This window comes from Sciurus carolinensis, chromosome 1 (genome assembly GCF_902686445.1).
Source record: "Sciurus carolinensis chromosome 1, mSciCar1.2, whole genome shotgun sequence".
NCBI lineage: Eukaryota > Metazoa > Chordata > Mammalia > Rodentia > Sciuridae > Sciurus > Sciurus carolinensis.
The window spans coordinates 178,975,455-179,000,537 of NC_062213.1; the positions used below are offsets into that span (position 1 = coordinate 178,975,455).

Here is a 25,083-nt window from a genome sequence, read left to right on the forward strand (position 1 = left end):
CCAGTGGAGTCTAGCAGCACAGACAGAAAAGAGGCCCTTCAGACAGACCAGGAAGGTGCACCAGAGCAATGGGAAGGGAACCGGAAGAGAAGCATCGGAGAGGCCACGTGAAGCAAGTGTTTCAAGAAGGGAGTGGACAAGTGTCAAACGCTGCCAGGTGAGATAAGGTCTGAAAAATGTCCATTGGATTTGGTGATATGTTGGTCACTGGGTACCTTGGTCAGGACAGTGCCAGAGGGAGAGGAGGACCCCAGGAGGAGAGGATGGTGAGAGAGTGAGCAAGATAGAACTATTCAAAGACATCTGACGGCAAAAAGGAGAGGCCAGAGCTGAGGAGAATGGGAAGCAGGGAGTCTCCTGAGATGCGAGCCCCAGAGTGGAAGGGACCAGGAAAGCAGGAGCCAGAGCTGCAGGAGAGAGAGCAGCGAGCAACGGGAAGTCCACAGGGAAGTCGAGAGGCTGGGACCCAGGCAGAGGACTGGTGCTCAGCAGGAAGGCCCCTCCAGCTGCCTCTGAGCAGGCAGGGTGAGGAGGCAGAGAGGGTGGGAGAGGGGCTGGGGCAGGGGAGGGACTGAGCTTGCACCAGGGGGGCTCTGTGAATAGGAGGCTAGGTCCACCTAGGGAACAGCGAGTGGCAGAGCTGAAGAGAAGGAGCTGCCGTAGTCTGGAGAGGGCCCCCATGGGAACACAGGGCCATCATCCCCCACAGTGAGGACCAGCTTAACACCTGGAACATCCAGGTGCTCGACACAAACATTTTTGTGTTTTGATTGGTTTTTCTGTTGTTAAGGCTGGATAATCCAGCAAGGAAGCAGCCTGTTTGGGACTAGATGGATACAAGCCCCCAAGGCCAAAGTATATGCACATGCAGGCCCTGCCCCTTCCTTCCTCCAGAGCCTCCTCCTCCTTTCCCTCCTCCTATACCAAGCCTTGCCAGTGTCTGGGGCCTGCCAGCCACCAGCCGGCTCCCTGGTTTCTGCCTGTGGCCCGGGGAGTGTGTAACTCCCTCCTTGCTCCCCAGACCAGGATCCCAAAGGCAGGGCTCTGTCTTCCCTCGGTTGGAGGACTTGGACCAGTCAGTCTCCATCAGCCAAGGTTCTGCCACCTGCCTGAAGAAGGGGACTTCTTGAACCCCAAACCAGAGCTGATACTGAAGAAGGGTCGTAGCTGGACTTGGCAGGCACTTCCTGACAGTGGGGTACAGAGTGGCCTGGAGGGCACCCCAGTTCTCTGGGGGGAGCAGGCACTTACTTTCTCCTGTAGGGGGACAAGGGGAGGGGCGGTCAGCAGGCCTCAGAGCGAGGCTCTTTCCAAGAATCCTCAGGGGCTGGGAGGAGAAGTTTCCCCTGATCCAGCGATTCTAAATATGGCTAAGGGAGCAAGAGCACATGATCCTCGGCCCCACACCAGGGCTGCCGCTGCGCTGCCGCTTCTGCAGGCTGGAGGCCTGAGATGGGGCTCAGGGCTGAGATGAGATCTTGACAGAGCCTCAGTTTCCCTATCCACAGCTTGAAAGTGGGGGACAACTCAATGGCTAAGGTTCCCTCTGCCTGATGACTCTCCAGCAGTGGGGTGTGAGGGAGAGAGCTGGTCCTCGGTTTAGTTCTACTTTTCTCTGATGATGTCCCTGGAGGGACAGCAGCTGCCAGCACACAGTGCAAACTATGAAAAAAATGCTCCTTCTTGGAGGACCAATTAGAAAAAAACACATTGCCTGTAGCCTGACAAGTTACAAAAGCCTGACCCCCTCTAGCTGGCCCCCTTAGAAACAGGCATCCCTGGCTGTGGGCTGACACACCCAGGCACAGGCTGGATTTCAGCGTCACTTCAGCCGTCTATGCCAAGTCCCTTTGTGCTGTCCATGGACGGCCCCATGCTCCTGCTCTGGCTGCTGCTGATTCATCTACGGCTGGAGACTGACCCAGGAAGTTTCCATCTGTAGGTGGGACTGAGCCAATCAGATGCTTTCTCAGGAATGGGAATAGGAATCTAGAGGAAGGGCGGCAGAGGGCAGGGAGCAATGGCGACCACACTGCACTAGCCTCATTTCCTGTTCTCTATTCCATGAATCCCAGATGTGCTTCCTGCCATGAAACCTTTGCAACATTCTTCTTTCCTTAGCACCTGCCAGTCTTCTGTGTGTGTGTGTGTGTGTGTGTTGCTGGGAACCGAACCCAGGGCCTTGCACATGCAAGGCAAGTGCTCTACCATGGAGTCGCATCCCCAGCCCACATGCCAGTCTTTCTTGGGGTAGTGTGAGTGACCTCAGAACTTCCAGCATATGGAAGGTGTTGTCTTCTGGACAAGACATTTGGTGAGAGCTATGGTTGGAATGTGGTTTGTCCCCCAGGGGCTCATGTGTTGGAAGCTTAGTCCCTAGTGTGACGATGTTAAGAGTGGTGGATGTTGAAGAGGTGGAGCCCACTGGGAGGCTGTTAGGTCACTGGAGGCATGCACTCACAGGGGATGAACTGGTTCTCCTCAGACTCTAGGCTGTGGCTTGCTGAACCACCACATGCTCTCTCACTCTCATACTCACTCCTGCAATTGTGACATTATCCACTATGAGGCCTTCACCAGAGTTAAGTCAATGCTGGCACCATGACCTTGAGCCTCTAGAACTGTGGGCTAAATAAACCTCTTTTCATTATAAAATGCCATCTTGGGTATTTTGTGATAGTAACAGAAAACAGACTAATATGATGAATAACAGCCTCATCATCTCCCACCTGAACCATCTCCAAACCCTGACTTATTTTCCCTGCTTCCCTCTGCCATGCCAGCCAGATCGCCTACTGCACCAGGCGAGTGAACTAAGCAACAAGTCAGCATAAGCCAAGGATGGAGCAAGGAAGAAGCAGAGTCCATCCATCTTTGTGGGGCTGGCCAGGGAGCACTGACTTCCCAGACAAGGAGCTGTGGGCCCTCCCAACCAGAAGGGCATCAAAGTGAAGAGGAACTAAGGGCTGGAATATAAGCAACCAGAATTTCGGGTAGCCCAGTTTTACATGTTGGGTTTGGCATAAGATTTCATTTGAACAAAGAGCTTTGCTGCTATTTAAAAAAGCATGAAGTCCAGCCAGACATGATGGCACACACCTGTAATCCCAGCAACTTGGGAGACTGAGGCAGGAGGATTGCAAGTTTGAGGCCAGCTTCAGCAATTCAGAAAGACCCTCAGCAATGTAGCGAGGCCCTATCTCAAAATAATAAGTCAAAAGGGATAGGGGTGTAGCTCAGTGATAAAGCACCCCTGGCCTCAATCATCAGTACCAAAAAAAAAAAAAAAAATTAAAAGTGTGAAATCCACCAACTTGCGGGCTCAGGTTCACAAGGTTCTTAGCATGGTTGCAAGGCTGGCCCTACTCACCAGGCCACCTTATTCTTCTCTCCCAGGTGCCCATCCTGGAACTTGATACCAGCTAGCATAGTTCGAGTCCCTCACCAAGCAAAGTTTTTGTTTTTCCTCCCCACCTTTGCATACTACCTCTGCCCCTAAACTGACCGGGTTAAGGGGAGGTCCCACCTGATACTCTCTTAATCCCCCACTTCCCATCCCTATACTCACCTCCATTACCGAGAACACCTCAGCATATGAATAGCTGTTTGAGTGGCTGCCTCCCACAGACCAAAGGTCCTGTCCTTTCCCCACTGCATGCCCTATGCCTGAGCCAAGTGGGTGATGGGAAGACATTTCCCGAGAGGGGGTGCATCCTCTCACTGGTACCACTCCTTCTCAGAATGCACTGCTGACACTTCAACGCACCTCGACCCTTCCCAAGCAGGAGGGACTATGGGGCTCCCACACAGCCCAGAGCCGTGGAGCCCTCGCTCACTCCTTTCTTCATTCATTCGGCACCCACACACTTAGTGCTCGCCATGGGCCAGGCACAAAGACATACAAAGCCCTGCCTTCAGGAAGTTTGTATTTTCTGGCTGGGAAGTGGGAAGGACAGATGGAAAATAAACCAATAAATGTTCAAACTGTCAGATGATGGTGGAGAAAAATTAAATGGGAAAAGGGGACAAGGAACACTAGTGTGGAAGTGGGGGAGACTGTTTTAGAGAGTGTGGTCAGGAAGAGCAACTTTGAGAAGGTGGCATTTGAGGAAAGATGAGAGAGGGAGTGAGCCATGTGGGCACCTGGAGAAGAGGCTCTGAGCAGACAGAAAAGCCAGTGCAAAAGACCCGAGCCAGAAGGGTGCCTGGTATATTCCAGAACCATCAGAAAGGAGCAGTCTCCCAGCCTTGTAAGCATGGGGGAGAGTGGGAGGAGGGGAGGGCAGAGAGGCAGTGGGGGTGGAAGCAGAAATCCACTGGCTGCTGAGGACTGGCCTGTACTCCAGGAAAGACAGACAAGTGTGAGGGAGGAGCCTCAAGATCTCACTTGTATTTGCAGAAGACCCCCCCAGGCAGCGGGGGGGAGAACCCATGGGGGTGGGACAGGGTGGGTGGTTGGTGTTCGCCCCACCTGGAATTGGGAAGCTAATGGTACAATCCTAGCAAGAGATGACGGTGACTTGTTCAAGGGGAACTGGAGGTGGCAAGATGTGATCAGATACTGGCTACATTTTGGCACTGAAAGATCCCTTAGAAATCCATAAATCCTCTCCTTTATATGTTAAGAAACCGAGTCCCAGAGAGGGGTCCGGCTTACCTGTGATGATACGGGAGATCAGAAACAGAGCTAAGCCTGGCCCCCACCTTTTCCAGTTCCTAAGGCAATGTTGTTTTAATTTCTCCTCCTTCTGTGACAGGAACCAGTCACTTGCCCCTCATTTCTACTCTAAAATTTTCCTCATCCTGGTACCAGGAAGGGTCCAGCCCCTCCCCTTCCTGCTGTACCTAATAGGGCAGCACTGGGTTCAAGGATTGCTCAGTTCCCCAGCTACCTGAGCCTAATGGGGGTCAGGGTCACCTCTAAGGAACCTTGTCTTCTTACAATCAGCAGAACCTATATAGAGGTGGGAGGAGGGAGGGAAGGGAAGATTCCAAAACAGGGAAAAAAGCTTAGTCCCCACCACTTGGTTCTCAGTACTCCCAGAGCTGAGAGTACCAACAAGAGCTGACAGGGTAAAACAAGAGCTCTGGGGAAGGCAGGGTCCCCTGGGGAATTCAGATGCCAAGTAGGAGCCTATCTTGGGAGATCTGCAGACTCAGCTGTGGAGGACCCCGCCCAGTGGGAGTAGGGGTATATGGGTATGAAGAGGGAGGGGGATTTCAATGCCTTTGCTACTTGTAAGTAAAGCTACATGCAAACTCACAGGCCACACCTGGGGCAGCGGCTTACAGCTACCCTGAGAGCATGCTTCCCGTGGGATCCCCAAACCCAGAAGAGCCAGACTGAACCCAATAAGTCCTGCAAGAGGGGAAGGAATTCCTGTGCAACCTTGGACTAGGTGCTTTGCTTCTCTGGGCATGATCCACACAGCTAAGGTAGAACAGTTGGGGTTGGGTGTGTCTTAAGCTGGAAGTTGGAAGGAGATCTGCAGACACCCCTCCTGCAGGGAAGTCTGCCCAGCCTGCAGTTCCAGCAGATCCAGAGTCTTCTAAGAGTTAGGAACCTGCTTGGTGGCTCTGAGAGAGGTGTCAGGAGTGCTGGCAGCCGAGGGGGAAGCACAAGGGCGTAGGCAGAGCTAGGAACCTAGGTCCACAGGTTCACTATCCTAACTCTGCCAACAGTCAGCTGAAGAGCCAGAAACTGTCTCAGAGTCTCGGTTCATGAGGAAGGGATTGAGTAAGGGTCTCATAGGCCTTGTTTTTCTCTGGTCCATCTGGGACTGGTCACTCCAGCTTCCTGAATGGAAAGTGAGGCCTGGACAGCTCCTGAAGCTGCCAGTCCTCTGGGACTTCAATGTTCTGGAGTCTCCGGAAGAGTGTCTTTTACATTCCATTTGCATGAAAAGTCTAGATGGACTTCCTTCTCTTCCAAAACTCTCCCATAAGTGAGTAATGATATTAAGGAGGAGTCAGGATAGACCAAAGTAGAAATTCCAGTAACTCGTTGACCACAGCATCGATGGGAATCAGGAAAAGGGAACGAATTGCATTTCTGGTCCTGACGCCCGCTCCTCTACTGAGGAAGACAAACCCAGCATGCATCACTGCCAGAATGGGACTTGAACTGAGCTCTGCCTTGGCTGTGGGACTTTTAACAAGTGAACTGTCCCTCTCTGAGGCTCAGTTTCTTCGTCTCCCTAATGGGGCCAGTGGTACCGGGTCCTGAGCTCTGGAGGCAGGGGTCTAACCGGATGGAGTTCATGTAGGCTTGGGTTCACCTCAGGACACAGAAGGCCAACAACCAGGCGGGCTCCTCAGGAGGGAGGGCTCCTGAGGGACTCCTCCCGCGGCCAGCCTTCTACGCGCCTCTGACGCCGGGGTCCCTTCCCCCTGTGCAGAGGCGCCGCGGCTCCGCGATCCCGGATCTCAGTATGGGCGGAGCATGCTGGAGGGGCGGGGCAGGCTGGGCGGGCCAGCGGTGGGCGGGCTTCGGCCCTGCCCGGAGGGGCGGGGCCTCGCCGACAGCAGGCTCCAGGCGCGGGAGGGGCGGCGCTGAGGCTCCGGTTACCTCTCCGCCCGGCCGGCTTCTTTTTCGGTTTCCAAATTAACAATTGAAAACTCGGCGGCCTGAAAGGCGAGCAGCGGGCCAAGCGGAAAGTGTGAAGGTACCGCCGCGTCCCCGAAGCCTGGGGCAGAGAGAGAGGACGCGACACCCCACCCGTCCGCGACTTGCTCACCCACCAGGGCTGGGTGCAGGAAGCAAGCGCCCCAGGACCCCGAGGTACCAAGACTCCTGAGTCGAGTCCTGGCCTGATCCAGCTCCGGGAACTGACCCGGCCAGGGTCGCAGGACCCAGTGCCCAGGCTCGAGGCGTTGCCAGCCACCGAGGGGACCAAGGGGGAGGGTTAGGGGAGGGGTGCCAGGGCTGGGTTTTCACTCCCAGGCTGAGTGCCCAGGAGGGGCAGGTGCCAGACAGCACCTTATGGCACGGTCCTCAAGGGCTCCCAGTGTCAGGTAGTTTCACGTGTGACCTCACATAGGTCATTTTACCGTATTGAGACGCAGTTTCCTCATCCAGAAAATGGGAGAGAAGATACACCCACATAGACCCACCAAGCAGAGCTGCATATGTGAAATAATAATAAGCTGCATGTGAGAAGATATATGAGGCTGACAGTGAACACTATAGGTAGCGACTATTATTATCATGTCTTAATAATGAAATAATACTGAGTCCTTGTTATCCCTCCATTCATGGGCAGTACTGGAGCTTAGCCATCTCTCCCTCCTCTTCCCTCCCCACGCCAAAGCCCCACCTCACAGATAAACCAAGGCCAGTAAGGCTCCACAGGCTGTAATCCCAGAGGTTTGGGAGGCTGAGGCAGGAGGATCATAAGTTCAAAACCAGCTTCAGTTATTTAGCGAGCCCCTAAGCAACTTAGTGAGACCCTGTCTCAAAGTAAAAAATAAAAAGTGCTGGCATATAGTCAGTGGTTAAGTGCCTCCTGGGTTCAATCCCAGTACAGAAAGAGAGAGAGAAAGAAACAGAAAGAAAGAAAGGAGGAAAAGATAAAAAGAAAAGAAACCAAGGCCAGGAAGGTCCTTGTAAGGGGTTCAAAGTCTATCTGGAGTGAGTGGGGAGAATGAGGTCCTGGAAGTTGGGACCCACCCTGTGGCTCAGTGTCCAGAGAAGCAGGTGCTGACCAAGGGTTGCTGGAATAAATGCATGGTAATGGGGAGAGTTGCTGTACCCAGGCCCCCAGGGACCCAGCTCAGACATAGATAGCTAGAAGGTGAACACTAGGGACAGACAGTTTCTGCTCCTCTGGCCCCCATAATTCAAGCTATGAATGTGGGGACTTTATCTTGTTCACACTCTCCCCAACACCTAGAACAGGGCTTGGTGCAATGTAGGCTCTCGCTTAATATTGATTGAGTAAGTGAATAAATGAATGCAAGAGTGGATCCAGTCAGCCAGTTGTCCAGCCGCCTGGAGAACTGAGGCATCCTGACTGATCTGCTGTTTGAAGGGACCTACTTTGAGGAAAGGAGTTAGGCTTATGTGCCCTTTTCTCCAGCCTGGAGACTCAGGGCAATGGAATGGCAGGAGACAAGACAGAGGAGATAGGAGTCATAGTCCCAGAAGGTACAGTTGCGATCACCTCTTTTTCCTAAGCCCCACTTCCCACTCCTGGCCAGATCAGGACTCAGCCCCATTCTCCATCCAGGTGGCCAGTTAACCCTCCTACAGGAGACCAGCTCTCATCCCCAGCTCATTTTGCCTTACAGTCTGAATGCCCCTCCTCCACTGACAAGCCTACAGTGTCTTGTTTTGTTTTTAAGCACTTTTTTTTTTTAACTTTATTTTATTTATTTATTTTTATGTGGTGCTGAGGATCGAACCCTGTGCCTAACACGTTCTAGGCAAGTGCTCCACCACTGAGCCACAACCCCAGCCCCCTACAGTGGCTTCTGTTCCCATCTAAACCCAAGCTCCTTAGCCCAGCCATGGAAGCTGTATGCATCCTAAGAATCAGTGACACTACTTCCCTGTGCCCTGTACTTCTGTGCCCTTCTATCCCAAGAATCCCTGTTCTGCTTTAGGAAGAAGAGGGGCTCCAGCCCCAGGTTAGGATTCCCTCTGGGCGCTCTTGAGATCCCCTTGTCACTCTCTTCTCTGACAATCTGTGTGTGTGCTGAAACTGTTCCTACCTCTGTCTGCCCTCATCTCACCTCCTCATTGAGATCCATCCTCTAAGGCAGGGCCAGTCTGATTCTTTCACGTTCCCTGGGCCAGCCTAAGTGGATACTCAGACGATATCTATCGAGTAAACCGAAGACCCAGGTTGCCAGGACCTTGAGCCTTAGTGACTTGGACTTTCATCCTGTCCTGCAAAGCCTGAGGGTTCTGGGAAGGCTGTCTTGGGGATGCTGCAGAGGTGGGCAGGCAGAAGGAGAGTTGATGCAAACTTACCCCTAACAGTGGCAGGGAAGGGAAAGAGAACAAATGGAGACCCACATACTATAAGTCTAAATATTAAAAAGTTTAAATCAAGTTAACAAGGTGTTAAGTAAAATATGTTATAAACTTCCTGACACATGCACCTTCAGACCAGTCTAGAAGGCCAAGTTTAATTTAAATTCCTGGACTCCTTGAAGTCCCAGGCTGCTGGAAATTGGGCATGAAAGGGACAGTCAGCCCCTGCTACCTTCTGATCCTTAGCCCATGGCATGCCCCCATTCTCTTCCCATGCAGGGCTCATCTCTCATTAGGCCTTGGGTACACACCTCTGGATGTCCCAGCCTGTTCACTCAGGTTCCATCTATACTCACTGTCAATCAGCTGCCTCCAGGCTCACATACCAGCAGCTCTGACACTGTGGGAGGTAAACCAAGAAAGAGGCCTGCACAGGCCCTGGAAGTAGTCAAAAGTATTTAACCAGGGAATCCAGGGTTACCTGGAGTGTGTTCTGGATCAAGGAGGGCCACATGCAGACTCCAGGTTGGTATGCAGGGCCACATTGGCTGAGTGGGCAGAATTCTGGACCCCCTCCCAGATCAGCCCTGCTTTGGTGTGTTTTATCTGTGTGCTGTGCTTTGGCATCAGGTTTCATTTCAAGGACTAGATCTACTGATTGAAGCCAGGCATAGTGGCACATGCCTGTAATCCCAGTGACTCAGGAGGTTGAGACAGGTGGATCAAAAGTTCCAGGCCAGCCTTAGCAACTTAGCGAGACCCTCTTTCAAAATAAAAAATAAAGAAGGTGAGGATGTGTTAAGCACCCTTGGACTCAATCCCCAGTACAATAACTAAGTGAGTAAGTAAGTAAGTAAGTAAATAAATAAATAAATCGGATTGAGAAGCTCTAACCTAGACCCTCCTTCCCACTACACACAGAGAAACTGGCAGTGGCCACAGTTGTGTAGTCCATTAGAGGAAACCCAAGGTACAGTCCCAGGGCTCCTGCTTCTCTCCCAGACCTTGACCTCTCAGAGCTACCCACGGACCATGCTTCTGATCAAGACCCAGGACCTCCAAAGGGACAGGCCATTGAGACTGGTGCCCAGTGCCTGGTGGGGTATAAGCAGGCCTGCTACTGGGGGTCTCCCTTCTTGACAGGTCGTTGGACCCTCAGCTCAGGTCTCCCAGCTCAGGGGATGGATTGAGGAGCCAGACCAGGCCAGAGAAGGAGAGGGAGTCCTGGTATAAATAACCGTGGGGGGCCGGTATGTTTGGGCCCATCTCCCAGGCGACGACAGTGTTTACTGCCCAGCGAGGGGGGGCATGGCCCACACATTTGCCTCCCTGACTCGTAGCCAAATTTCTGCAGGAAGGGGTGGCCCAGGATTAGCCCCAAACACTTCAACTCTGCACCCCAACCAATCTTCTGCCCTAACATAGGCCCTAAACCTCCCTGACAATGCCCCCATCCTCCGGCCCCAAATGCTGCATAGGATGGCACCTCCATTAGCCCCAGATGCCCCAGCATTTGCCCCCATGAGTCCCAATTCTGCCCAAATAGTGGGAGGGTGGGGAGCACGAGAAGGGCAGAGAAGGCCCCAAGCAGAGAGCTGGGCGTATGCCAGGGATCTGAGCTAGGGCCACTGGGCACGGTGCAGGGACAAACCTCTCCCACGGCCCTGGCCAAGACAGAGGGAGGGCTGCAGCCCAGGATTAGGAGAGTTCAAATCCCTCTCCCCAGCCCTGGGTGCATCCCATGCCTGTCATGTGAGGGGCATTAGATAGTCAGAGCCCATTGTGGGAAGGGCTGGCAGGTGCCCTGTGGTCATGCCACAGGCAGTCCCCGTCCCTGGCCAGCCAGGCCCAGTGAAAGAACGTTTGGTGCAGGAAGGCAAGTGGGAGGGTCTGGTTTTCCATAGGGCAGCAGCTGCAGCCAGGCTGATCATGGGCACAGGGTGAGCTGAGTTCCAGCCAGGAGGTCAGCCCAGCCCACTACACACCACGCACGCGCGTGCGCACACACACACACACACACACACACACACACACAGCCACGGCCCACTTGACTCAAGCGTTTTTCTTACCAGCTGATTTACACGGGGAGCACAGATTCCTGTGTCCATCAGGGATGCGGGCAGGCACCTGAACACCTGAGGCTTCTGCCCCATCTCAGTTACTTCTCAGCTAAATGACCTCAGGAAAGTCACTTCTACTTTCAGGGCCTTAGTGTGTATGATGGTGTAATAGCTTCTATAGGGCTGTTGGAAGAATTCAGTGGGATGTGCTGAACACACAATAATTGTACTCCACAACGGGCCGGGTATGCTTTAAAGTACTTTGTGGAGCCGGGCACAGTGGTACATGCTTGTAATTCCAGCGACTCAGGAGGTTGAGGCAGGAGGATAGCAAGTTTGAAGTGAGCCTCCATAACTTAGTGAGACCCTGTCTCAAACTGAAAAATAAAAAGGGCTAGCTCAGTGGTAGAGTACCCCTGGGTTCAATCCATGGTGTTGCAAAAAATAAAAATAAAATGCTTTGTGGACTACCGAGTGGGAGAGGACCTCCTTCCCAATACAAGGGAACATTTTGGACCCAGGAATTAAGACTCAGAGAAGTTAAGAAACCTGTCCAAGACCACCCAGAGGGGACTTGAGACAAGGCCAACCTTGGTGAGGTTCTGCAAGAAAGGTGGGCATTGTTTATCATTGTTGGGGACAACTAAGACTCTTGGACGGAGGGTTCTGGTTTGGGCTCCACCACTGACCTGAGTTTATTTAGTTCCTGCCCAGTTTGTAGCTTCAGATTCCCCATCAGTAGACAGTGGGGACTGGCTGAGACCAGTGATTTGCATACTCTTGAGAAGAAAAGGGAGAGAGGAACTGGGACTGGTCAGCTACCCAGGCCCTGCCCCCTCTCCACAGAACCCACCATCATCTGAGCCAAGTCCCTGTGTGCTCCCATGGGGCACTTTTCTAGAGACCTCCACAGACCCTCTTTCAGGACAGCCTCAGGGCCCCACCTACCCTCTGTGCTTCCAAGGCACCCCCAGCTCAGCACACAAGCCTCCCCCAGGCTTGGGTTTGCATAAGCTGCGGAGCTTTCCCTACAGGCAAAGTCCCAGGGCTCCTGGCCAGGTTGAGCCAGCAGGCCCTGGGCAGGGCAGGGGACAGCTGTGGAGGAGGCACTCAGAGGTCTAGCCCTGGGGGAAAGGCAGAGGAAAAAGGAGACCCAGTGCAATGGCTTCCCCAGGGGCTCCCTCCAACATCTTCCTCACGGTCCCAGACAGGAGTTTCCAAAATACACATCCCTCCATGTCACTCCCAGCCCTTCCCAGGAAGTTGCTGCTCTTCAGCCTGGCACTCTCCCCACCAGCCCCGGCCTGCTCACATCCCAGCCTCCTCTCCAGACACCTCCCGCGTCCTCTGGGCACCCACTCCGGACTCCTTGTCCTTTTCAAATGCCATGTTCAGCCTCACTTCTGGGTCTTCGCCTGTGCTAGTCCCTGTCTGGAACCTGCTCCCTGCTTCTCCTCGCCTGACTGACTCCCACCCCACTTATCCCTCATATCTCAATGTAAACCTCTTCCTCAGGGAAACCTTCCCTGCTGTGCCCACGTTAGGGTTGTGTGCAGTTTTAGGGCTGCTCTGTGCTGGGCTCCTGCAGGATTCTGTCCAGTAGTACTTATCTCCCTGCCTGGCAACCGGCAACCTCTGGGCACGTGTTCTCCAGGGATCAGGGGAGGGTCTGAGTCACTGCTCTGTCCCCACATCCAGCATAGGGTCTGCCCCGAGAGACTGCCAGTGAAGTTTCCCAAATGAGAGAGCAAGTGTAGAGCAAGTCCCCAGTGTAGAACTGGGTAGGAGCAGGACTTGAACTTGAAGGCTGCAGGCCGTGTGGTAAGTGCCACTAGAACTGGAATTCTGAGGTTTGAGTCCTGGCAAGTGCTACCTACACAAGTTACTTAACTAACCTCTTTGCGCCTCAACTCCCACATCTGGAAAAATGGGCCCAACAACAGGACCTACCTCACAGGGTTGTTGAGAGACCAAGTGAGAGAAGGCATGGCAAGTTCAGGAGCAGCAGCTGGCACATGGTAAGTGCTCAATAAACACTTGCTATTAATATCTTTATTATTATTAAGAACCAGAGCAGAGGAGGAGGCTGAGCCACAGGGAGGAAGGTGACTGCTGGAAGCCACCCAGCAGGACTGTGCCTCTTGCCTTCCCACTCCAAGCCCAGGTCGTGATGTGCACTACCGGTGCCCCACCCCCACAGCAGGTCTGCAAATGCTCCCACCCTGGCACAGCACGAGGTCTTTGCACACTCGGGCTTTCAGGGTCCTCTGTCACCTGGACTGAGACCAGAGAGCATTCTCCACTTCCTACCACCTACGGTCTGTGACAAGGCACGTGCTTAACCTGCACGCCGCAGTGCCCTCTTCTAGACAATGGGGATAATGACAATACCTACCTCATAGAGCTCTTGAAGTACTATGTGAGAAATATTTAGCACAATACCTGCTATAGATTAGACTATGATTCTTATTACTAAATGCCAGACGCCGTGCTGAGAACGCTGAACCTGGCTCCCGGGAAGTGCATTATTTTCCCAGAGTTCCCCAGGCCTCAGCCCGAGTGTATCTCTGAGCTGCCATCCAGGGATCCTGAGGAAGAAATTACCAGGCTAAGTGACCTGCTCTTACAGGACCTAAATACTCCCCTCAAGGTCTCTTCCTCAAGGTTCAAACAGTGCAGGTGAGTGAGGGCCCAAGAGAAGTGGCAGCCTAGGATGAGAAGATAAAAATATTAAAACCACCACAGCCCCCAGTTCTTCAGAGCACTTTGTAATTTATCAAGCACTTGGTTCAGGAGGCAGCCCTGTGAGGTGGGCAGGTGGAGATCTTAATTGTCCTTCTATGTGGAAGGAAACTGGTGCCTCAGAGAGGTTGGTCTACCTGCCTAGTGTCACACAGTGGCCAGGAAGCAGATGCAGGAGCTAAACCCAGCCTGCTGACTCCTGATCCAGTGCTTCTGATTTTGGCTGGCCCTGCCCTCCAGTTCAATCTTGGAAAAGAGCCCAGGGCTGGTCCTGGAAGGCAGGGCTGGGGCTCCTCTGTCCCCCTAATCCCTTCATCTACCCCAGAATACTCCCTCTTCTGGCCCTCCAGCTAGGAGGGAAGAGTCAGGAAGGCGCCCAGACTCAGGGATTTCACGCACTGGTAAAATTTCCAAAAACACTTTGGGGACTGTGTAAGGTTGTCAACTTTTTATTTTGCCAAGTAAGGACATTTAAAAAAAAAAAATCCCAGTCCATCATTTCATAAAAGAAAAGACATAATCTCAGACCAAAAGACAGTCCTTTAAATGGAATAAATTTAGATTTACGAAAAAGTTACCACATTGTCCTTATTTTCCTCAGTTTTGCCTCAGGCCATTGAAAACCGCTGATGTATCTGAGAACCATGGAGCTTGAGCTTGGGAGTCACACAGACATGGGTTCAAATCCTAGCTCAACTATGGACAAGTTGTACAACTTGGTCTGCCTCATTTCCCTTCTCTGAGCCTCAGTTTCCTATCTGCAAAGTGGGATCAACAATAGGGACTGCCACGCAATGAGGGCTGGAAGGACTGTCATGGAGTTTGCCGAGGGCTTGCTCAGAAAAAGCTCAGTCAAGGCTGGTTCCTAACCAGTCAGTGTCCCTGCCCTGACCTGGCCTGCCTATAGCTCCTTACTACCCACAGGATAAGGCCCATCTCCATAACCCAATGATCAAGACCCAGCTCTTAGGGCCCTGGACACCCCAGATGCTGCAGATCCTGGGGCAGAGGGACTTTGAGAGCCCCACCTCAAAACCTTTGCTCCAACTGTTCCCTCCACCTGGAGCGCATGCTCTCAGGATAAAAATCACGAGAGCTTTCAGCACGCAGAGGACCAAGGTGTTCTTTCTCCACTTCTCTCCAATTGGCCAAACCCTTCTTACAACTGGCTACAAGGCCACCTTCCCTCCCGCACTCACTTCCAACCATGTGCCACTCATGCTGCTCAGACGCTCCCACCCAGGTCTCATGGCTCAACGAGAAGAACCAAGAACCCATGGGGGCAGCTGAGTGGAGTTCTGGGGACTCTACAGGACCCCTGACTCAGCTTGGGGCTGGCTAGACAAGGAGTACCTCCGAGGACCGGGGCTGGGAAGGAGGGACAGAAGTCAGCCAGATGATGAGGTGCTATGGGAAGCGAGGCGCTGCAGGCAGAAGGGAAGCGCACCAGGCACTGACAGCACATTTCGGAACACAGAACCCCTTGGGAGTCACTCATCGTGGGTTCGAATCCTGGCTGTGTCACGGACAAGCTGTGCCTTGTTTCTCATCTCAGAGACTCAGGTTCCTCTCAGCAAAATGTGAACAATAATAGTGCCTGTCACCATAATAGTGGCTCAGACACATCGGCAGACCGGGGGGAGCAAAGAATGCTGGTCAGAGGGGCTTCTGACTTGGACGCTGCTGTGAGGGAGTCACTGCCATGAGCAGCAAGGAAGGAGGGTGAGTTTGGAGGGAGATGCTGGGTTGGAGATGCCCCAGGGATGAGGTGTCCACAGGAAGCTCAGGGATAACACTGCAGAGAGGGAGGCTGTCCTCTGGGAGTCGAAGCCCTGATGTCGCAGGGGTCGACTCCCTGCTGATAGAGCCAGAGAAGCAGGTAAGGAAAGCTGGGAGAAGTCTGCACCTGAGAGGAAGGGCCCCAGGGGCCAGGGTATAGCTCAGAAGTAGGGTGCCCACCTAGCATCCCAAGGCCCTGGGGTCCATCCCAGCACAAAAAAGGGAAGGAAGGAAAGAAAAGAAAAAGAAAGGAAAGGAGGGAAGGAGAGAAAGGGAAAAAAAGCACAGGAAGGGGCCCAGGCCCAGCGTTGGGGAAGCAGCATGGTGTAGGGTAAGTCAGGGCTCCCCGGGGGCCTTGTTCCCAGATTGAATCCTGCCTCTGCCAGTTATCAGCCATGCTGACCTTGGTAAGTCATTTAACTTCTCTATGCCTTAATCCTCTTATCTGTAAAACAGGCTCATGTGGATTGTTTTTTTTTAAGATAAAAAGCATGGGAAGCCAGATTCGGTGGCACGCGCACATAATCCCAGGTACTTGGGAGGCTGAGGCAGGAGGATTGCAAGATCCCAGTCTGAGCAATTTAGTGAGATCCTGTCGAAATAAAATAAAGAAGGGCTGGGATGTAGTTCAGGGATAGAGAACATGCCTAGCATGTGTAAGGCCCTGGGTTCAACCCCTAGTACTGAAGGAAAAAGAACCTTCCCGCAACCCCAGGCAGTAGTGCCCTCCCTCTGCTGGGTCTTGGGTCACACTCTCCTCCCTATCCCATCTCTCCCACTGGACTGCCACTGACCCCCAGAGGTTAAAAGTGAGATGAGAGAATACTAGGGGGGTCCGTCCCTGTAGAGGACAGGGGCAGAGTTCCCACCCCTCCACCCCCCGCACTGCAGTACAACCCCTGCCTCTTAAGCTTTGTCTTCAGGCAATCTGCTTTCTCCCCCCAGCCTTGGTTTCCCCATCTGTGAAATGAAGTATCTGCTCAAACTGTGAGTCCTCTGCTCTGCCGGCAGGATCAGTGGGGGCTGGATGAGGGCAGAAAGGCCTATTTCTGACCTGCTGGTTCTGCCCCAGGGGAGAAGGTCCCCCCGGGGCCTGCACCCCCATTGTGCCCAGAGACTGGTCCCTCCAGTAGAGGGTGACAGTCAGGCCAAATGGGCAGGAGTAGAGGCGCCAGGAATTTTGCTGACAAAGCTGTTCCTTCCTCCCTCCTTCTCTCCCTACCCCTCCCCTCCCAGGGGACAGCCAAGCCCAGCAAAAAATAAACCCAAAGACAGTGACCTGGACAGGCCTGAGGCTCCCAGGGAGGAGCAGCAAGGAAGAAAGGGTGAAAGAGATGCAGCCTGCAACCTGCCTCCCCCAACTCAAAAGCCAGTGGTTCCTGATCCGATCGCTCCTCCATGTTGGGCTCAAAAGGAACAGTCCCTCCCCTCCGCCCTCCACAATGTGGAGGAGGGGTAGCACTCCTCTGCTTGATGGGGACATAGAGTAAATCTTGTCTGGCCCTGCTAGCAGGGGTCTCCAAGTTTTGGAAAGAGCACCCCCAGGGAATCTCATTCTGTCTCTTGGTTATTGGACAGTCCTTCCTGCTCTCTGACCTCCGTCCCTTTGATGTCAATGGGAACCAGGCTCCATTTAATCTCCAGCAAGCTTTCTCCATCCCATCTGTCTGGCCTAGGTATCTGAGGAGTCAGGAAGAGTATGTCCCAAGATTTTCTTCCAGTCCCCCCAGAGACCCCACTATCCACTGTTTCCCCGGGAGGGATGGAAAAGGGAAGATTGACCAGGTTCCTGGCTCCCGGTGCCTCTCTCCCTGAGGCGCTGCCCATGGTTTTCCAATTAATCTTCTGCCTCCTGTTCCTTACTCGCCCTCCCTGCCCACCCCCCAAGGCCAGGTGCCAACCTCCAGGGTACACAGATCCTATCCTGGAGACAGAGAGCCTAGAATCCTGGGGAGCTCTTTGGGTGCCCCAGGAGTCTGATCAGCACCTTCTCTCCAGTCCTTCAAAGTCCCCACTAGGGGTGAGCAGCCTCCCCAGTTCCCCTCTAAGTGCTAACCTGCTCTCTGATGGGTCCCTAGAGAAGGTACTGGAAGATAAGCCCCCACCCACCACACAATCCCAGGTCCTGAAACAGCGGCTCCTGTCACCATCCAGCTCTGCTCTGTGCTCTGCACCCTAAGTGAGCGATCCACTTTCCTGTTAAGCCCATTTTACAGAAGAGGATACTGAGGCTCAGGGATAAGGGTGGAGTTGGGGGCAACTTCCCAGGGGATGTTGAGACAGATCTCTAAATCTCTTTTGTATTCCCGCCCTTATTCCCAGAGAGCCTTGGATCAGGAGAGAGTGGGAGATGGCCTATTTCTCTCAGGGGTCCAGAGCTCTCTCTGTGGGTGCCAGGGCCCTACTTCCAGCTTCCTGGGGCCAGGCTAGCTGCCAGGGTTTGACCACAATGCCCAAAGTTCAGCCGCAAAGTGACACTCTGTACACAGTGTCCCCTTAACACAGACACACTCACGCCTACACAGGTTGACCCTCCAAGCCTCTGAAAGAGGAGGCAGCAGAGGTCAGAGGTCCTGTATGTTCCACGGTCTCCTCACAGAGGGCTCCTGGCTCCCTGAGACCTTGCTCTGGTCCCCAAACCTGGCACAGTGTTGACACTCTTCAACTACATTTGTCAAATGAAAGAAGAAACAAATCTACCTGTGTCCTAGGGACCCAGATTGGAGTCCTGGTGCCTCCTTCATCTAGCTGTGTGGGCAAGCGGGTGGCATCCCCTCACCCAGACTCACTCTCCTCAGGTGGGAAATGAGATGACAGTAGGTACCCACCTGACAATGGCTGTGAGGATGAGATAAAAGAATGCAATTAAAAGGCTCAGACAGAGGTGTGGCGGCACGTGCCTGCAGTCCCCACCACTGAGGATGCTGGGAGAGACGGGAGGATCACTGGAGCCCAGAGTCACCCTGGGCAACATAGCAAGACTCCCCCGCCCGCCCCCACACACACGGTTAAGATGGGCCTGGTAGATGTTCCACAGAAGGCCACAAAGACACTCTCCCTGGAGAGCCACTTACCCATGACACAAGCAAACCCAGCTCCTACTCTCGTACCCAGACACTCACGATGCTGAGTTGAGGACACTAGTCAGTCAGACCTCTCCCCATAGGCAGGAAAAGATGACAATAAAAACAATATCATATCATCGCAGTGACATCAACGATTCAAGATCGTCCCCAGCACAGAGGCTCATTGCTATCCGTCCTTCAGCCCTGACAGGCCTAGAAGCAGACATTATTTCCATTTTTCAGATGAGAAAACTGAAGCTCGAAGCAGGTTAAGTAACTGACCGAGGACACAGGACTGCTAAGGGCAGAGCAGAACTGAACCCAGATCTGTGAGACTTGAGCCAGGCTCTCAGCTGTTCTCCCCGTGGAATAGGCTCTGGGGAAGTGAACAGTGCCCCTGGCGCTCCCCACCCTAGACCCTCAACTCTCACACTTGGGGCTGCCCCAGGGAGACACTCAGAATTCCCTGCTGAGCCCCATGGCCCACCAGAGGATCTGATCTGCCACAGAGCTAGGTGGGCAAAGGAGAACGGGTAAGGGGGAGGTTTGGTGAGGGGGGCAGGGAATACGTCAGACTGCTGTTGGGAGTCTGGAAGCCCCCTGCACAGCTCCTCTGGGGCACACCCAGGATGCAGAGCCTCCTCTCCCTGCTCCCAGGCACTTACAGTGCTTTTGATGGCTCAGAGAACCTTAAATTAATCACCCACTCAAAGTGCTACCATCAGCCCAAGAATAACCACTCTTGAAGCACTCCTGGCTCCAATACTCCAAGGATACCAGCTCTGCAGCAATGAGGATTGAAGTCAGACATCCAGCAGGGCTTCCTCAATGGAAGGAAGGGATGTACTATGGAGTAGGGGTGGGTAGGCGACAATAAAAGTCCTAGCATGACCCTCAGAAGAGAATCAGGAAGGAGGGAGCAAAGGACTGCAAGGAAGAGGAAGGTGACTTAGGCATAGGATGGTCTCTCCACTCTCCCTCTCCTTATAAAGGTCAACAATGAGTGGCTTTAATGAAAAAAAAAAAAAAAAAAAAAAAAAGGCAGCACAAAAACTGTGGTTGACCCTCCAAGAGCTTCCTCCTAATCACAAGGCAAAGTTCTTGGAGCATCAGTCTTCTCTATGGGCTGGGACAAGGAACTCTGCCGTCTGAAGTCCTGATGTGGGAGGCAGAGGCCTCGGTTCCTGGGAGGGTCCTACCACTGCCTCAATAGGTGTGGCCTTGGAGGAGTGTGGGTACCTTTCGGTGCCTTGGTGTACCCAATAGTACCTCACAGGGTGGGATGAAAGGCACTCAGGGGACCCTCCAGGGGTAGCGCAGGCCAGCAAAGTCCTAGAAAGTCAGTCATCCTGCTCCTGCACCGTCCTGTGGCTGCCCTCTGACACAGATGCACAAATAAGCACAGACCAGAGGCACCACTGCAGCCGTGGCTAAAAAAGACAAAGCCGCCAGGAAGGGATCCAGCTCTGAGCAGCTCTGGGGTCCGGGCAGGAGCCACAGGCCCAGCAGGCGTGCCTATGAAGTGAGTGAATAGGTAGGGGCAGTGCACTGAATTCCCTCTCCTTGGTTGTGTGCTGCATGTACCTTTGCAGCTCCACGGACGCGTGCAGTCAAGGCAGCAGTGAGCTTTCAGGAGACACTCAGGTGAGCACATGGCAGGAATATATGTGTACGAAAAAAGCGCCACTGCATTGGGTGCCACTGGGTGGTCTCTGTTCAATTCCACAAAATCCTATTGCTGCTCCTACCCGCTCCCCCAGCCCCATCTGTGTGCTGGGTGCTGAGGACAGATGGACCACACAGGAGTGATGCTCCCAGGGATCCTGCAGTAGAGGGCTGGCTGAGCCTGAGATGCGCTGGACAGTATCTCTGAGTCCCACTAGTTTCCCGCTGGGGCCCTCCCTCTCTCTGGACGACCTATCCTGAATCTGTTCCCTCGTTTGTCAAATGGGGAAGATAATAGCGGCCACCTTGTGAGGCTGTCGAAGGATGCAGAGAGAGTGGTTGAAGAGCACATAGCAGAGTGCCTGCACACAGTGGGTGCTGCCACACGGCTAGAACTCTCAGTGCAAACTCTGAGGGCATGCCAGGCGGCCACAGGCTGCAGAAGGAGCGGTCCCAGGCAGGGAGTCAACCATCCTGGGGTCGGGCCCTCTGTATCTGCCACCAACTGACCATGTGACTTTGGTCTCCAGAGCCTTAGTTTTCTTGGAAGCAAAATGGGGCTGTCAAAATACAAGGGTGGAAGCCTGGGGTTAGGGGTGCCCTTTGCTGGGATTATTTCCAGCCCGGGCAATGTTCTTTCTTGGATGATCAGGGTGGGAGGTTGGGGGCTCCCAAGTTAAAAGCCTGAGAACCCCAGGAGCTGCCGCCACCTCCTCCCCTCCCCATTCCCACAGTTTCTGACCCCAGGGACAAGGCTGAGGGAGGATGTTTACAGAGCAGTAAACCTTCACATAGAGAAAGTCTGCTGGGCAGCTGGGGGCTGGGAGCAGCAGGCCAGTGTCTCACAGAGGCTTGGGAAGCATGCTGGGCAGCGGGGCCCTGCTCTATACCAGCCTCTTCTAGCCCTCAGACTTCAAGGGAGACTGCTGTGGCCTTCGAGAGGCTCTGAAAGCGGTGAGCTTCTCCATCCCCAAGGGCTCAGGAAGCAGGATGGGCAGTGATGGGTATTTTGTACCCAAAAGAGAGGCCCAGGAAGGGCTGAGGACATCAGCGGCTGGGGCGCAGGGTGGGGAAGAGGACTTGGTGGCAGGACCAAGAGCTGAAGAGAAAGGAAGAGTTTCGGGGCCCAGCCACCCCTCATTCTGGATCTCAACATGAAGACAGGAGTTAGCATTTCTCCCTTTCCAGAGCAGCGGCTGCCGACGGGAGAGGCTGAATCAGGCTCGTCCTCTGGGCGATCTCCCGCGCAGAGGTGCAGGAAAGGTGTAGCCTGTACGGGGCCCAGGGGGCCTGGCTGCCAGCTGTGAGAGAGCTGTCCCAGTCCCTCCTTCCCAAGCCTTCTTTTCCAGGTTCTTCTGAAGGACCCTCTTGCTGCTGCCTCTCTGAGAGAGGGGGTACTAACTAACTGTGCACCTGGACTACTTGCTTGGGGAAGAGGAGGGCTAAAAGCCCAAGGGGAGGAAGCATTTCTTGGCAAGAACACACAAGACCCTGCAGTGAGTGGCTGAGAAACGCCACATCTAGAGCGCCTCAAGAACAGGACAGACTTTGGTGTGGGCCCCCTCCCCTGCCCCAATAATAACAACCATCCCTCACAATCCGACAGGCGCTTGCAGCTTACTAAGCTCTCCCACCCATCACCTCATCCAAGAGGAAGGCCCACAGGTTGGGGTTTCTACCCTCTTTGACAACCTACAGATCTAAAGCTCAGAAACCAATACAAGGTCACAGAGCATCTAAGAGGCAGGACTCCTGGCCCTCTTTGCCCTCTGAGATGAATGAAGAGTTCCCTGAGATCTCTAAACATCCGGACGTTTTCACACCACATGTGCTCCCCGAGAGCTCCAAGAAATGCCTCAGCCTGGGCTCCTGGGGACAAGTGCTTAGGACAAGCATGCCCCTGGCCAGGGCATTCCTGGCATCCAGAAAGGGCAGGATGTAGAGCAAAGGTGTCAGCGGATTTAGCTCCTGGAGAGGAAGGGGAGGCCCTTCCAAAGGAGGTGACTACAGTGGCTGACTGAGGGTAGGTGGTGGGCCCTTCACCTCCAGAGCCCCTCATGGGGGCTAAGAGGTCAGACCTTGGGGGGGCTGAGGAACACCGCTCAGAGCTGATTAGCTTTCCTAGGCCCAGCCATGCCTTGGAAAAGTTTCCCAAGAGGAGCTTATGGAGGACACAGCTGTGATCTGAGTGTCTCAGCTTCCTTGAGCACCTGAGGGGCTGCCACAAAGTCACCTTATTTTTTCCTTTGCTGGGGATCAAACCCAGGACCTCCTGCACCCTAAGCAAGTGCTCTACCGCTGAACTGCACCCCAGTCCTCATGCAGACACTCAATGAGCAGCTCCTGCCTCTCACACCCAAGGCCACCAGCATTGAACCTCGTCAGTCCAGCAATCTTCCACATCCACAAATGTTCATCTCAGGCCTCCAGGGGATGGGGCTACTCCTAACTGTTGACCTGACCCCAAAGCCTGACTTCATGTCCTGAGCAATCTCACTTCTCTGTTCCAGCCCAGCCCTGCAGGGGTGTGTGCACAAAGCCAAGGCTGCCACCCCCAGGCACAATGGCTGAGGGAATTTTCTACCTCAGCTGTTAAGTTCTGTGGGTCCAGTTCCAATGGGGCAGAAGTGGGCAAGAAGACACTTGGGGGACAGACAGGAAGACAGAGCCAAAGACTGGTGGAAAAGGCCAGGTAGAAGAGCGATCAGGTAGACAGATGGACAGACAAGCACACAGAACTGGACAGGCCAATGGAAGGATGGAAGGAGACCAGCGGGAAGACTGCTGGCCAGTTAGGTGGAGAGATGAACACACAGGCCAATTCACACACAGGTGGAAACTCAGTCTGGTGGAGAGACAACCAGACAAGCAGAACTGTTGGACAGCCAGGGGGACAGTCAAGTGGACCATCCAGGAGACCCCAAGACCAAAGGACCCAAGACTCTGGCAGTGGTGAGGAGGGATTAATAGCTGCATATTTTCCAGGCACAGTAGGTCTCTCTAGGCTACCTCCAAGCATCCCAGAGCCAGGCCCAGCCCTTTAACTGATATCCACTGGGTCTCTCATGTTCCCTGCTGGGCCAGGCTGTCCCCCAAGACTAGTTCTGAGCTGCCAAAATTCACTCTTTACATCCAGGAGGGGTCAGTGGTTTGAAAGTTGTAGGAGCTCGATGCCAGGGAGGCAGAGCTCAGCATCAGTGTTTCCACACCAACCCCTCTCCTTTTTCTTTTTCCCCCAGTGCCCAGAGCCAGGCCTGATGCAGCTGGCCAGCAAGGCAAGCGAGCTGGGCCCAGCCAGCTGGGCAGGGCAGGGCACCCACTGCTGCTGCCACTGAGAAGTTGAGGATGGAGGGCAAGACTAGGGGAAACAGATAAGTCAGACACAGCACACAGGCCTGTCAGGCCGGTGGAGACCTCCAACACCTACAATCTGAGAACAACCCTGGCTGTGCTGGGAGGGGTGTCCCCAGAGAGGAGCATCTCCAAGGGGAGCCAGGTGGGAACCCATCACAGCTACAGAGCTGGGAAAGAGCAGAAAGTGTAGGGGCCAAGGAGTTCTCTTTGTGTCTGGGACACAGGGAGACCAGAGGTGCGGAAGAGGAAAAGGGAGCCCCACACTAGTGGCTCCAGACCTTACTGAGCAGAGGGGACTAAGAAGCTGGATGTGGGGAGTACCTGGGGCAGGAGCAGCGGGTGGCGATCAGGACGGAAATAAGGAGAACAACTGGAGGAAGTCCGAAGCTAGGGCAAGCAGGGGTCAGGGCTGGGAGATCAGGGGTTAGGGTCAGGCTGGGGGTCAGAAACGGGACTCAGGCCTGAGAGGGAGAGGTGAGGGTCGGCCGCGGGGTAGAGCGGTAGGAGGCGGAGCCAGGGCGGGAGAGCAGTCCCCAGGGAGTCCGGCTCGTGCGGGGACAGCGCCGGGGCACGCCAAGGGGCGCGGGGTCGCAAACTCACATGAAGACGTGGTAGACGAAGGCCCAGCCGCGGGGCCGCTCCAGCACGTTGTAGACCCAGTTCTGCAGGCGACGGTAGCGTTTGTGCGCCGCGGAGGAGCGCTGGCCACAGGCGGAGCCGGAGCCGGAGCCCGGCCCAGGGAGGGGCGCGCCCGGCGGCAGGGGGCTGCCCAGGAGGCCGAGGCGGCGCGGGGAGCCGCCCCCGCCGGCCTCGCCCTGCTCGCTCTGCACCGCCGTGAGCGCCACCAGCTCGGCGCGGGGGGCGTCCCCGGGCTGGGGACCGGGGCCGAGACCGAGGCGGCGCGGGGGGGCCTCGGCCATGGGCGGCGCCGGGCGGGGGGGCCGGGGCCCGGTGCGGTCCGGGGCGGGGGCGCGCTCGGAGCGCTCAGCGGCGCATGGCTCGGACCCCGGGCCGGCGAGGCGGCCCGGGCGGGCGCGGGCGGCGGGGGCTAGGGGCCGGACCGGGGCCGCGCCGGGGCCGGGGGCGGGCGCTCGGAGCCTGGGGGCCGCCGGAGCCCGCACTGACCGCCCGCTTCCCCGGCGACTGGGGCGGCTCTTTCCGACTCCAACTCTCTTATTACGCGCTCCATGCCGCTCGGCTTTCCACCTGCCGCCGGCGCGCGCTCACATGTCAGCCTCCCCCGCCCCGCCCCTCCCCCGCCGCCCCCGCCCGCCCCGCCGCCGCCTTCCCAAATCGGGAGGGAGCGAGCCAGCTAGCGAGCGCGGCCAGGCGGAGGGAGGGACCGCGCGCGGAAGGCGCGGGCAGGGCGCGCGGGCTGCCGACTCCGTGGCGGGGCCGACCAGCGTGGCGGGGGCAGTGCGGGGGACCCGGAAGCTGGGCG

At 54.9% G+C, this 25,083-nt stretch overlaps 1 protein-coding gene across 5 annotated transcripts in view; it reads right to left on the reverse strand.

Moving 5' to 3' along the window:
• The window catches only part of Kcnq4 (potassium voltage-gated channel subfamily Q member 4), a 53,141-nt gene extending 28,276 nt beyond the window's left edge, over positions 1-24,865 (reverse strand). For all 5 annotated transcript variants that reach the window (XM_047518773.1, XM_047518765.1, XM_047518755.1 and 2 more), the window contains exon 1: positions 24,243-24,865. In XM_047518773.1, coding sequence (XP_047374729.1) covers positions 24,243-24,562 — 320 coding nt within the window. In that variant the 5' untranslated portion in view covers positions 24,563-24,865. The remainder of the gene's footprint in view (positions 1-24,242) is intronic.
• Positions 24,866-25,083: the final 218 nt, after the last annotated feature.